This window comes from Falco biarmicus, chromosome 7, assembly GCF_023638135.1.
Source record: "Falco biarmicus isolate bFalBia1 chromosome 7, bFalBia1.pri, whole genome shotgun sequence".
Lineage (NCBI taxonomy): Eukaryota > Metazoa > Chordata > Aves > Falconiformes > Falconidae > Falco > Falco biarmicus.
In genome coordinates, this window is record NC_079294.1 from 46,374,934 (window position 1) to 46,387,824 (window position 12,891).

Sequence of the window (12,891 nt, forward strand, 5' to 3'; positions counted from 1 at the left end):
CGGCCAGACTACAGGAACCAGCAACAAAATATTCTGGGTCTCGGCCTTAATCAGCCTGCCGTTCATTAGCAGTCCAAGAGAGGAGGAAGCTGCAAGCTTCGAAGGAGAAACGTCAGTTCATAAAACCCTCAAGTGTTGGGAAGCTCCAGTTTTTCTGAAGGCCCAAAAGCAACCTGGCTGCTGAATAATGCATCAGGCTGCTGAGAAGCTAGCAAACACCAGGCTGAACGAGTTAATCCACAGATTCCACTTGGATGCCAGCACTCCTCCAGTGTCAACGTGATTAACCAGTTTCACTACTTTGAGTGTTTCCTGGAGGACTGGGAGCAGGAGCTGCCGGAAAGCCTGGAAGAGGGAAGGGAGAAGCTGTGGAGCCCCTTCTCCCTAAAGGCACGGCCACGGCACCGCAGGGCTAGGGGGATGCTGAAAACCGGGAGCAAAAGGAAGGGTGGCGCTGGAGTGAGGGTGGCAGGCTGGGACCTGGAGGGTAAAGGAAACCCATGGGCAACCGCAAACAAAGTGAAAAAGCTGCAGCTCGTCCTCACAGGGAGATGCCTCCCCCGTTATTAAATCATTAATAAGATCCACAGTGGAAACAAAAGCTGGGAAGCTTTGGTGCTGTGTTTGAGAGTGTAACCTCCTATCAAGGGGACAATGCAGATCATTTCTTCATTAGGTATCAACCCAACAGGTAAGGCGGGAGCTGAGATCCTGAGATTGCAGCTGCGAGGCTGCCGATGGCATTACTTAAGGCATAACATATCACCACCCTGGTCTGAAACATTCCCGTCCCTCCCCACAGAGGGCCAGGAGCAGGCCCGAGGCAGAAGGGTGCCTTTGCAACCCCAGAGCCCCGCAGGACCAGCCCCGGAGCATCGCTAGTGCCCAGGCAGCAGTGTCCCAGCCCGGCCGACGGTGACCCTGGCTCACACGTGCCACATGCTCAAGGTGCTTGGAGGCAAGGGCTAGAAGACTTTGAATTCGTAAACTAGTCCAAAGTTATGAGCCAGGGCGAGATCCAGGGACAGCTCATTGGCAGCAATTCAACGCCTTCCACAACGCAGCACTGGATGCCAGCGACTTTCACATTGGCCCTTGGTGAGCTGGGCTCATCTTCCAGCCAGCAGGTGCTGGGGAATTTTGTCCTGAACCTTTGTGTCGGGCAGCAAGAAGAAATCAAGCACACCGGTGGTGTCTGTCCTGCTGCTGCCCCTCACCTCTCCCTTGAAATGCTTTTCTTTTCGGTACTGGTGTGAAAACCGGTCCAGCACAGGTCATTGCAGCTGAAACAAGCCTTTAGATTGAAAATACAAGTGTCTACATGATATATAGGATGTAATTTGAACATTTAAACACAGTGCAATTTGAAGACTTAGACTTGCTTTGGAGGGAAAAGTAGAGCCAAATCACTGCTTTGCTTGCGGAAATTTCCTGCTCTATGGTGAGACGCAGGCGCTGGGTTTGGCTACAGTTAGGGCAGCGGACTGAAAGCCACAAGTACGTGATAGGAAAAGCTTCCCGGGGAGCTGGGTCAGTTCCAGACTAATCCAGCCCCTGTGGGGAAAGGGCGTTTTGGCAGATGTTAAGCTAATGGGATAACTGCACGAGCGCACCTCGGTCCGCTGATGGGCGGCAGCAGAAAGTTAACAGCCACGGGGTTAGCGCCTGCTCCACAGCAGCCCCTGTTTTCAAAAGGAAAATGTAGAAAGCTCCTCAGGGCAAAAATAGCAAATATTAACAGCACGAGGACTATGCAATCCCACGTTCCATGCACGTAGAGTGCAAAGTCTCCTTCTGAGAAAGTATGCCAAGCAAATGTTACTTCCAAGTTAGAAGCTGTCAGCACCCAGCACCAGTGTCAGTTCCCCCTTGCAGCCTTGCCCCAGCCCTCCAAACCCATGTAACGAGTTTGTTCTTCGAATACCAGCTTCAAATGAACGCCAGAGGTATTTTGGCACTGGTGCCAGCCCTGGATGCTTTCCCTCCACTCCTCTCTGTCCCCAGCAGCAACGATCCAGGCAGGTGCTGGAGGCTGGCTGCCTGCACCTTTCCCCGCAATGGACCTTCCTCTGATGGACGCTCGCAGGCTTGGGGACGAGCACTGCTGCAGCTCGGGTATGCAAAGAGCAAGATCATCCCCTCAAGTAGTCCCAGTTAAACTGAGGAAAATGCTTCCCGAGCTGCTGAGGTCTGCCAGCCCCCCCCCCCCCATCTGTCCTACTCTAACTGCAGAGGCTGAGGGCTGTGTAAGCTGTCTTGAGGTCTTTTGCTTCCCCCCCAAAAAAAACCATGAATAAAACTGCACTCCCACAAAAGAGCCAAGACCGTCAGCATGTAACACAGTGTCTTCCTGCAGCTTTCCACAGCTTGTCATCTCCTGTAACCATGAGAGAGAAAACCTCCCCTGCGATCCCACTCCATCAGAAAGGAACTTGGGGACGAAGCCAGCACCTGGCCCAGGCAGCGCTCCCCCCGCTATGTTTCAGACAAGGAATCCATGCTAGGCACAGATGCAGAAATAAGCTCAGGAGTTCTGCCTGTTACCTGCACCTCGGCTTCCTCCTCTGTGTAACCACTGGGTGAGTGTTCACCAGCTCTGAAGGGCGGCTGGGCACAAGGGGTACCTACGCTGAGCCAGGCGGGATCTTCTCCAGGTGGCGTTCATCTGAATACTCCTATGGAAAATAAAGTGTTATTTTTTTATATATATATATTTATATATAATTTCCCAGCGTTATCAATTTTCAAGCATTATCAATTTCCACCTCTCACAAGACAGCCATTAAACCCCAATTACCCCAATTAAGTTTTGGGGTTTTTTTTAACTAATGTTGTCCTAGAAGATGCAACTGAAGAAACCAGTAACAGAGGAGTGCATCCTCTGCAAGGGAAAAATTTCTCTCGAGGCGAAGCAAGGGCCCAAGCCTGTTAAACCGCTGTAAGACTCTGAGGCTGGAGAGCTCAGCAGATGACTCACATCTTGACTTTTTTTTTTTTTTTTCCCCTCTCCTCTCTATGTTTTTTTAAGGACGCCAGAGATACCTGTTCTTAAGCAAGAGAAGAGCGACTTCCTGGACAATACACCACATACCCAGTTTACCGCCTACCAAAATCCGCCTTTCGCACAAGCTCCCGGCGCTTGTCGGGGTGCGTCCCTCGGTGCCGAGCGCCACGGGCTGTGACTCACTCGCTTCACCCCTCCAGAACTGACAGCAGGGCTAAAATTACACCGTTCTTCATGACGCTCCAAATTCTCAAAGCGAGATTGATGGCGGCGCGCAAGTCATCCACCTCGGCCTGAAGTCCTGAAAGCATCTTGGTGTGCTTAGGCACAGTTCTGAAACGCAGGCTGGAGCAGCGCTTAGGACATCAAAAGAGGAACAGAGTTAGCGAGCAGAGCTGCCGCTCACTCACCAACAGCCCTTGAAAGCTGACGCTTCCCCACGAGGCGAGGGGAAAGCTCTTTTTTTTCCAGAAAGCGCCAAAGCCAAGGTGATTTCAGATTCCACATACCGAACCCGTCAGGCTGGACAGATACTAGAAACAAATCCAAGACAAAAAGCGCAGCCGTGCGTTAGTGGGAAGTGTGAGTCACGGTGCCCACACCGAGGCTGTTTCCAGGCTCCAGAGCAAGTTCTCCGCTGCCAGCGGTCCCAGCAGTCCCAGCCACAAGAGAAATAATGCTCAGGTCCACCAGCGAAGCAACTGGCTATCGCAGATCTTGCAGCCAGCTGTTTTGACGATGCAACTAATTTATTTTTTTTTTAACCAACAGACGTTCCTTTGGGAGGACTATCGTTATTAGCAGGGTTAATTTCCAATTAGGGGTGGCAGGCACATTTTTTCCGAACCCTGTCTACAAGGAGCACGGCCCTGTGACTGGGGAAAAGAGCCCTGCCGGAGCGTGAGTCACAGCGCGCTTCAGGAAGGGTGCTCTTGGGAGTCACACTAACTGCTGCTGTAACAAAGGTCCGATCTAAAACGATAAGTGCTGACATTTTGAAAAATTACTAACTACTACAATGAAAGAGACATGAGTTTACTCTTCTGGAGCCTTGTCTCCAAACTCCAAGTAGTTTAATTAAAGTCAGAGTTAAGTTCATTTACACAGCCACACCCTTAACTGACATCCAGGTAGACAGAGCCTAGCCTAAATAGCCGGCAGAAAAAGGCTTTGCGGAGGATGGGAGCTGCAGTGTGCCCACCGCCCCTGCACCCAGGTACTCCCCCCTGGCTGAGTGATATTCCCTGACGATTCCCAAAAGCTTTGCAACAAGGAGACAGTTCCCAGCAGCCAGTGCCTGGCCTCACACCTGCAGCTGTGGGTGCTGGGAGCTGCCTCAGGACCTCCGCCGTCCCCTCCGCCCGCCCAGCCCCAGGCTGGGAGCCGTGGGTGGTTCCCGTAACACCGCTGCCTTTCCTCGGGGCCGCAGGACGGCAGCTGTTGCAGTAACCATAGCCCACTGCGCGCACCCCAGCCTGCTGCTTGGCTCCCGGCCCCCCGATGTGTTCCCCACTGCACCTGCCCAAGTCCTTTTATCAGCTCGCTCGCGTCCTATTCAGGCACCAAAGATGTCCCAACTCCACATCTGTCACTCCACAAGCACCCCTATTCACTCATCAACCCTTTTGTCCATTGCTGCGTTTTCTACGCTGGCCTAACATCATCCCTTTCTGACCAAGTAATTTCTTCCACGGAACGCAGCGCTGTCCCACTAAGCCACAGTCCCTCCATGCCCTTGCACGGAGCTGATCACCTTCCCAAGTTATGTGGGGCTGGCACCGAGGCAGTATAAATTTGACACTAAAGTTTGCTAAAGATTGTGAACTACAAGTGGGAGTATTAAAGAAGTATCATCCTTTCCACTTATAAAAATAGTCGCTAATCTAAGTCTCAAAGGAATTACAGACGGGCTTTCAAAACTGCAAGATACAGAACAGAGACCTCTTTATATCGGCAGAATGCTCTACTCCAGCACCATATTGCCCCTTTCTGTTTCTCTCATAATTAAATATAAGTAACATACCAGGAGAGCTCCGCTGTATAATTGCTTTATTTTCTGCTTATTAGTTCTTTACCAACACTACAGCCATATTGAGAACACAAAATTCCTGTTTACTTTAGTCAGGGAGATCACAGTCTACAAACTCATTCACTGATCAGACACAATTAACGCCATTCAAAACTTAGTCCATAAATTCACATGAACACAAATTGATGCACTTAAACTCCAGATTAGTTTTGAAATCATAGGATTTCTTACAGATTGCCACTTTATCCTACAGGCTGTGTTTACTGCCCGAGAGCCACTAGTTCGTGGTAAGGTTCAGCTACAACCTATAAAGGACATGTTGAAAGTGAAACCTTTGTATTTTGTTCAGTAGCAATGGCCATTTATTTTTGACATCTCTGCCACATGTTTCAGTAACTTTTTCTCCCCCTCAAAAAAAGACAATAAAAAAATTCAGAAGCATAATCAGTTTCCTTTCACCTACAAAAACAGAATAACAAAGTTACTAAGGAAATACAAAATTGTGAATTCAACTTAATGCAAAGTCTACCAAAGAAGTCTGCCCCAGCACTTGAAAACACAGTAAATCAACTTAGACGAAAAATGGAAGTTATTGAAGTTTTCATGTTGACTGAGAATAGATTTAAGAAAGTTCAAGAACCATTAACAGAGCTTCAAGTTTTCCAGTTTAGGCATTTACTTTGTGCTTGGCTATTTTATTTATGCTCCAGAAGAAAACAGTAACCTTATTCTTGTATTTTTAGTCTTTATACCACCAACCTACTTGTTAAATTACATCAACAGGAGAAAAAAAAAAAGCTAGAAAATAGAGCAATGATATTCCAATGGCAAAAAGCCTTGAGTGAAAAAAAAAATAATCTCACCTCCTCTTCTTTAGAGCTGAGATTGGAGTTATTCTACATTAAGCTTTTGCAGACTTTCTTTAACTTACAAAGACTTAATAGTCAATTGATGCTCTACCTTCTAGCTTAAGAACCCATTCAGTCCCATCTGCAACCCACATCAAGGTAAGTCTTTTGGAACCATATTCTAAAGGAACTTTTAAGTGGTCCAAAGAATTCAATTTCAGAAGTTAATTCAGTATTTTTATCTTCCATACATCTTTGGTAAGAGCTCCATATACAATGTACTCAGCATGCAGAGTCAACACTGCAAAAATGTAGTGTAATGCCCCCAATTTCATGTAAAACCCATATCCTTGGAAAAAAAAAAAGCCAAAAAAAAAAAGCCATTTTCTTCTGGTTTTGTAGCATACATTCCTAGAATTCCCCAATTGAGTTTAACTCCTTGAGGAAATCTGAAGTTAATCCTTAAGGCTGAATAAGAACCAGCTGCTTTAACATTTTTTGCACCCAGCATTAATACTTGATTGAGTTTTTGTACTAATACTTATCCTGGGTGGGGTTTTTTTTGCCAGTCACATGTACAGACTGTGATATGGCAAATGAGCTGCTTGCCCTTTAAGAACTAATTATGGAAGTTTACATTCATTGTCGTATACTCTCTCTCTCTCTCTCCCCTCCCCGCTCTCATTAGTAGTTACTCAATGGGCTTCAGACATCCAACATAGCTTCCTTCCTACAGGACTACAGCAACAACCGGCTACCGAGACAGATGGTGAAGGACTGCAACTACTTGCATGAGTTCAGTCGAGTCCTGGAAAACTGAACCAAGAAGTGATTTCCTCAAAATGGCTATTATTCAGGTGTCAGAAATTACCGAGCTCAATTAAAGTTTAGCACAGAACTTGCCCCTTTGGAAGTCTACAAAATGGGGGGAAAAACACACCCCAGTATTTCCTTCTCCACTACATGCCTGTTGGAAAGAATCAGAAACCCTTTTAAGATTTAGAAGTCTTCAACTGCCTTGAAATGAAAACAATTTGTCTCGCTCACAAGACAGGCAAGTCAGTGCTAGATTTTTGCCTAAACACCTGTGATTTAAAGTAAAACTTGTTGCAATGCATACACCTTATTGCTGCATTTTCTGGAAGGAACCTATCTTGCATTGATTCGGAGACTGACACAGGTAGTAAAAACCGCAGCTAAACATCATTTAAGTTTGCAATGCAAGACGAAAACTGAACAGTATCTACCCTGGAACTATTACATCATTCATGTCTTATTTGCTATATGGTTGTTATGTAGTATGGGGAACTTATTTGCATCCCTTCTCATGCATGATGTATGGTTCAGAACTTCACAGCTGACATTTCAAAGCAGTTCTTACATTACCTAGTTAACATTATGCCTGATATGCACTTTGAACATGTTACAATGGTATTCTCACTATCTGCCACTGTAGGCAAGAATTTGTTTCATTATTAGTCTGAGATATGAAGACAAACTGAGAGTCACTATTTAGTTACAGATTAACAGAACTTTAAAAAAAGTCCTTAATATAAAAAGACAGACTGCAGTTTGATTTTAAGCAATAATTTTCAGTTTACTAGATGAAGTAGACCTATCAACATATTCTGCATGAATGCAAAAAAGTAGCAATCTACAGCAAGTGATAGAAGAAAAAAAATAATATAATCAAAACAGTAGAACCAGAAAGCATACATTGAAAATGGTATCCCTCCCCCAACCATCCCCCAAAATAATCAAACCATCTTAAGGGCTATCAAAGGGGGGGGGGGAGGGGGGGGGAGAAAGTTACTTAGCAAGTCTACAATGTGTCTTTCCCCTGTTTGCTGGAAGTCTGCCATAGCATCTAGTGCTTGTGTTCGTGTCACATTCGGAGATTAGAGCATCCTAACGCCAAGCAAGAAGAGTTAAAACAGGAATCCAGTCAAGTGTGCAGAAGGAAAGGGTGGTAACTGGAGAAAGGTGATGATAATCCTATGGATGCTTTTGTTTTACTTTTCAGTAGAGAATCATTCTTCTGGAAAGCCATGTCGGTTACTTTTTTTTTCTTTAATTCTTTGTAGACTAAATAGTTACTCTCTCATTAGGATTTATAATTGGATGTTAACCATGTCAGCCCTTCATAGAGTCCATCCCCTGTAGTAGCACAGGAGGGCTGCACATACCAATTCCTATCCCTGATTCGGGTCAGGCCCAGTTTCTCCTGGATTTCATGGGGTTTCATGGCATCAGGCAGGTCCTGCTTGTTGGCGAAGATGAGGATGATGGCGTCCCGCATCTCCCTGTCGTTGATAATGCGGTGGAGCTCCTGGCGGGCCTCGTCGATGCGGTCGCGATCGGCGCAGTCCACCACAAAGATCAACCCTTGCGTGCCCGTGTAGTAGTGCCTCCAGAGGGGACGGATCTTGTCCTGGCCCCCGACATCCCACACGTTGAACTTGACGTTTTTGTAAGTAACCGTCTCCACGTTGAAGCCCACGGTGGGGATGGTGGTGACGGACTGGCCCAGCTTCAGTTTGTACAGGATGGTGGTTTTACCAGCCGCGTCCAGACCCAGCATCAGGATCCGCATCTCCTTGTTGCCGAAGATCTTGGACAGCACCTTGCCCATCTCGGCGGCATCCAAGGGGCCCGGCGCCTCCGGGGTGGGGGGTGGGGGGAGCGGAGGGCGAGCGCCGACCCACCCGAACAGCCCGGGCGGGGCGGGGGCCGAAGCGGAGCGGGGCCGGCCCAGGGGTGTCAGGGCAAGGGCAGGCGGGGCTCAGCGCCGGCCGCGCATGGGGCGGCTGCGGAAGAAGCGGGGCGGGGGAGGGGGAGGCGAGGGGAGGCCTGGCGCGGCGGTGCGGACCAGGCGCTGCGGGAAGGGGGGCCGCGCCGCTCTCCGCTCCTCCGCCTGGCCCGAGGCGGCGGCTCCGCCCGGCTCCTGCCTTGGCTCCCGCGCCGGCGCCTCAGCTCATGGATGCCGGCTTAGGGGCGGCGGCTCCGCGTCCTGCCTGCAAAGGGACGGAGAGAGCGTGAGACAGGGCGGCGCGGCGAGCGGGGAGGGGAGGGGAGCGGAGCGGGCGGCAGTTACCTCAGGGCCGGCGGGCTCGCGGCCGGCTCCTCTGCGCGCCGCTCCCTCAGCCAGCACCGCCGGAAAAGGCGCCGCGCGAGCCCGCCTCACTTCCCCTCCGCCGCCAGGGCGCCTGCGCGCGGCGCCCCCGCCCCGCCCGCCGGGCCGCTCGCGGCGCCACCCGCCGCCCCTGCCCCCGCGCATGCGCCGCCGCAGCCGGCCGCGGGGAGGGGGGGGGCGCGCTCTGACCCGCCCCCTTCCGCCCAGGGCGCGCGCGCCACTCCGCTTCCCGCGCGGCCTCGGGCGCGAACTGCGGCTGCGCGGGGGCCGTGGCGGCCGGAACCCCGCCCCCGCCGCGCGTGCTCCTTCCCTGGCGGGAGGGGAGGGGCGGGGCTGTCCCTCCCGCCCGCCCGCGAGGCGCGGTGCGCGTGCGCCACCCCAGCCCCACCTACCCCGCCCGCCGGGCGGGGTAGCCGCTTGCCTCGCCCTGCCGCGCCTGCGCGGAGCGGGCCGGCGGCAGCGGGGCGGGGCGGGGCCCGGCTCCCGCGGGCGGCACTGCGCGTGCGGGCAGGCGAGGGGGCGGGGCCTCGGTGGGGAGAGGCGCCACGCGATCACACGTCAGCAGGAGCGCGCGGAGGGCGCCCAGGGCGCGTCTTAAAGGGCCAGCAGCGCCCGGGTGGCGGGGCCAGCGAGGAGGGGAAGGCTGGGCTGGCGGGGCGCCGAGGGCTTACGGCCCAGTGCCTCGGGGCGCGGTGCGGGAGCTGGGCATAAACGTGTCCATCGGGGTGGCCTCTAGCTGGCCGGCTGTGGTAGCGCTGCAGGTGGCACACCCAGCCGGGCTGCGAGGCCTCGGCTCCCTGCTCGCCTCGGTGGGCGAAGAGGCCCCGATGGGAGAAGGAACCCAGTGGCAGGGTGCCCGCCTCGGGAAGGCGCTGAGGTGCCGCCCACGGCCGGCTGTGCTGCACCAAGGCAGGCCCCTTTCACCTGGCCCCAGCGCTGCTGTGGGCTGGGTGCTGTGTCGGGTCCTGAGCGAGCCCAGGGCAGTGTGGTGACAAGGCACAGGGCAGCTGGCAGCAGTTGCGTGCTGCGCTTGGGTCCCAGGCGGGGAGGTAACCTGAGTGGCCCTGCCACTGTGCCTGTGACCTGCTGGGGTGGGCCCTCACAGAACCCTCCGGAAAGAGCCTTCCCTGTGTAAAACTAAACCCTATCTTAGGATACTGGGGGGGATGTAGGGAGAGGGTGCTGGGACGCAGGTTGCCCAGAGAGGTCATGGATGCACCATCCCTGGAAACATTCAGGGCCAGGTTGGACGGGGCTCTGAGCCACCTGGTGGAGTTGAAGATGTCCCTGCTTGCTGCAGGACTAGATGGCCTTTAAAGCCCCCTTCAAACCCAGACCTTTCTGTGATGTGTAGTGTCATTGGGTTTATGGCCCCTTCTTGTCTTGGGTCACTCCCTGTAATCCAGATCAGTGAAATTCCAGCTGTGGCCAACCACTTGGAAATGCAGCGTTCGCCTACCCAGCCACAGTCCGGGCCTGCCTTCCCCGGGAGCAGTGCCCCAGCACGCCCTGCTTGACACAGAGCAGCGCCCTCTGCACACCGGCAGGCACACGTTTGGCCAGTTCCACACGCACAACATGTCGCAACCCTGCGCTCCCAGAGCGGTGCCAGCGAGGCCAGCGCACACGAGCAGTGCAGGGCTGCTCCTTCAGTATGCCGGAGCATGGGGCTGCCCCCCCAGTTCATGCTGGCAAGGCTTGCGCAGAGGAAGGCAAGGGGAAAGCAAACCTGTGTTGGTAGTTGCTTCTGAGCTGATGGCATGGATGTGGGAAGCAGCACCCAGAATGCAAACCCAGCAAAATGTGCTGTGGTCACTTTGGGGTCAGCCTTCAGGGAAGCTGGGTGGTGTGGTCACGTTCTGAACTGTATGGCTCTCAGAGAGCACAGGTGTCTTCCACTTTGGATCACGTGCGTAAGATTGACTTCACTGTATCCTTCTGTCCCTTCAAAAATACTAAATTATGAGTTAATTTTTATGGCAGACATTTTTGCAGTTGTGTGGGACATGCAAAGCGATCCCCCTTGGGACAGCAAAAGGGAAATTGGTGTCTTTAAAAAAGTCTAGAATAATGGGAGATTTCCTGGACTACAGGACTATTAAGTGGATGACAGTAAGTTTCTGAGGCAGCCTTGCTCTTTCATGCAGCGAGCAAAGACGGAGGATGCCAAGGAAAACATACCATCCATGGCCTCTCCAAATGAGTGTGTGCAGGCTGCGCCAGGGGTACCGTCTGCTGACACCAGGGCTCACGAGTGTCCCTGCATGCATCAGGCAGTGCCAGAGTTCATACTGTCATGGTTAAAGTAGCAGGTAATACTGCTAAGTACTGTACTGGTGTGGGATTAACAGCAAGGCCTAGTGATCCCACTGGATACAGCTAGTTCAGTCTCTCACTGGCATCAGAAATTTATCTAAATATTTTACTGCCAAGCAGGGCTAAAATTAACATCAGGATGTGGACGTTTGTGGGTTTCTACTTGGCTCTGTTCCGCATGACCATTTCCGTGCTGGTGAATGTGAGCGGCAGGTTATTAAATGAGGCAGCAGTAGTACAAGACCATGGGTCTTGACCAAAATAGTTGCAAACGGAGATGTCAGAAGCTTTGAAGTACTGCCTTTGTCTGCGTGCAGGTTGATTGCTCTACCCGCTGGCCTCAGAGCAGAATTTTCTGGTTTCAGGAAATGACTGTCTTTTTAGTGTTTTTGTTTGGGCTGTGTAAAGCATTAAGGGGAGGGTGTGACTGCATGTGAGGCTTTTCTGCTTTTCTTGTTAACAGCTGAGAGTTACCTTAGGTGCTTTCTCCTGGGATCTACCCATTGTGGAATATGGATCTCAAGCATTAAGTGTGTCAGCACCTGGCAGCCAGCGGAACACTGAATGGCACCTGGGATGGTTCTCTGTCTGGGCTGCAGGAGGGGATGGCTGCTCTGCAGCCTGTGCCACCAGCCAGTGGGTACCACAAGGCACAAACAAAAATGAATACCTGCAGAGTGGGAAAGTGCCTTTTCTATCACCTTCTCCCTCTGTTTTGACCCAGGTGTGCTGTTCCTCAGGTCTCTCCTCTTGAACTGTGTCTTTTTTTACCTTTGTTAGTGACTGCATTGTCCCTCATCCTTGGGGACCGTCTGCAGACAGGGCTTGCCCAGTTTTGGTTTTGCCCATTTCAGCTGGCCAAGAGCTGGGTTCTTCTGTTTTTCCTGAGCTGCTTCTCTCCTTTCCCTCCTGGTAAACTGGAAGCGGTGGGACTGTGAAGTACTTGCATGCATGCCAAGGCGTGGAGTTCCTTTCAGGGAGACAGCAGCTGCTCTTGCACGAGAGCTGCTGAAGATCCCATCTCCACGTGGTGGGACCTTGTGCTGACTAAGCAGCAGTGCCACTTCCTGCGCTGCTCCTCTCCCCGCAGGGTTCCTGCGTGCCCATGCTTGATATCGGCAAATGAGAGGGTGCTCCAATCTGTATTATCCCTTTGCCAGCAGGGGCCCACTCCTTTCCTGATGCATGTTCTGCCCTGGGTGGGCCCGTGGCCGAGACGAGCCATGCTGCTCCAGGCTGTGGTCAACAGCTTCTGCTCAACTGCCTTTGCCCCACAGGTCCCTGAGCCTTTAGCAGCTGCGTGTCCCATCCCTCAGCAGCCAGAGCAGGGACAGGCTAGGCACCCCGACAGTTCCCTGAGCTCTCCCGCTGATGCCTCTGCTGCTGATCAGAGCTTTTCTGCTTGGACCCTGAGCTGGAGCAGGGTGCTGTGTTCTTCAGCTGCCACTGTGTGACCTGCTGAAAGCATCCAAAGTTGATCTTGCCGTCATCCAAGTCCAAAAACCTGACAAAGAGAAGTGATATGCTGCACTACACACAGCAGATCCAAAACTTAATTGAG

The 12,891-nt window shown here is 52.1% G+C and overlaps 1 protein-coding gene and 1 long non-coding RNA gene across 2 annotated transcripts; both read right to left on the reverse strand.

Annotated features, from left to right (window-relative positions):
• Window positions 1–429: 429 nt before the first annotated feature.
• LOC130152686 (uncharacterized) lies at window positions 430–3,849 on the reverse strand. The gene is made up of 3 exons (XR_008823079.1): window positions 3,092–3,849; window positions 2,545–2,675; window positions 430–1,682 (listed from the first exon to the last, which is right to left on the reverse strand). It is a non-coding gene; the product is annotated as an uncharacterized LOC130152686 (long non-coding RNA).
• Window positions 3,850–5,036: 1,187 nt separating this feature from the next.
• Window positions 5,037–9,134, reverse strand: ARF6 (ADP ribosylation factor 6). Its single transcript, XM_056346939.1, has 2 exons — window positions 8,976–9,134; window positions 5,037–8,895 (listed from the first exon to the last, which is right to left on the reverse strand). Exon 2 carries the CDS (start codon window positions 8,511–8,513, stop codon window positions 7,986–7,988), a length of 528 nt encoding a protein of 175 aa, XP_056202914.1. The 5' UTR covers window positions 8,514–8,895; window positions 8,976–9,134; the 3' UTR covers window positions 5,037–7,985.
• Between the last annotated feature and the right edge of the window lie 3,757 nt (window positions 9,135–12,891).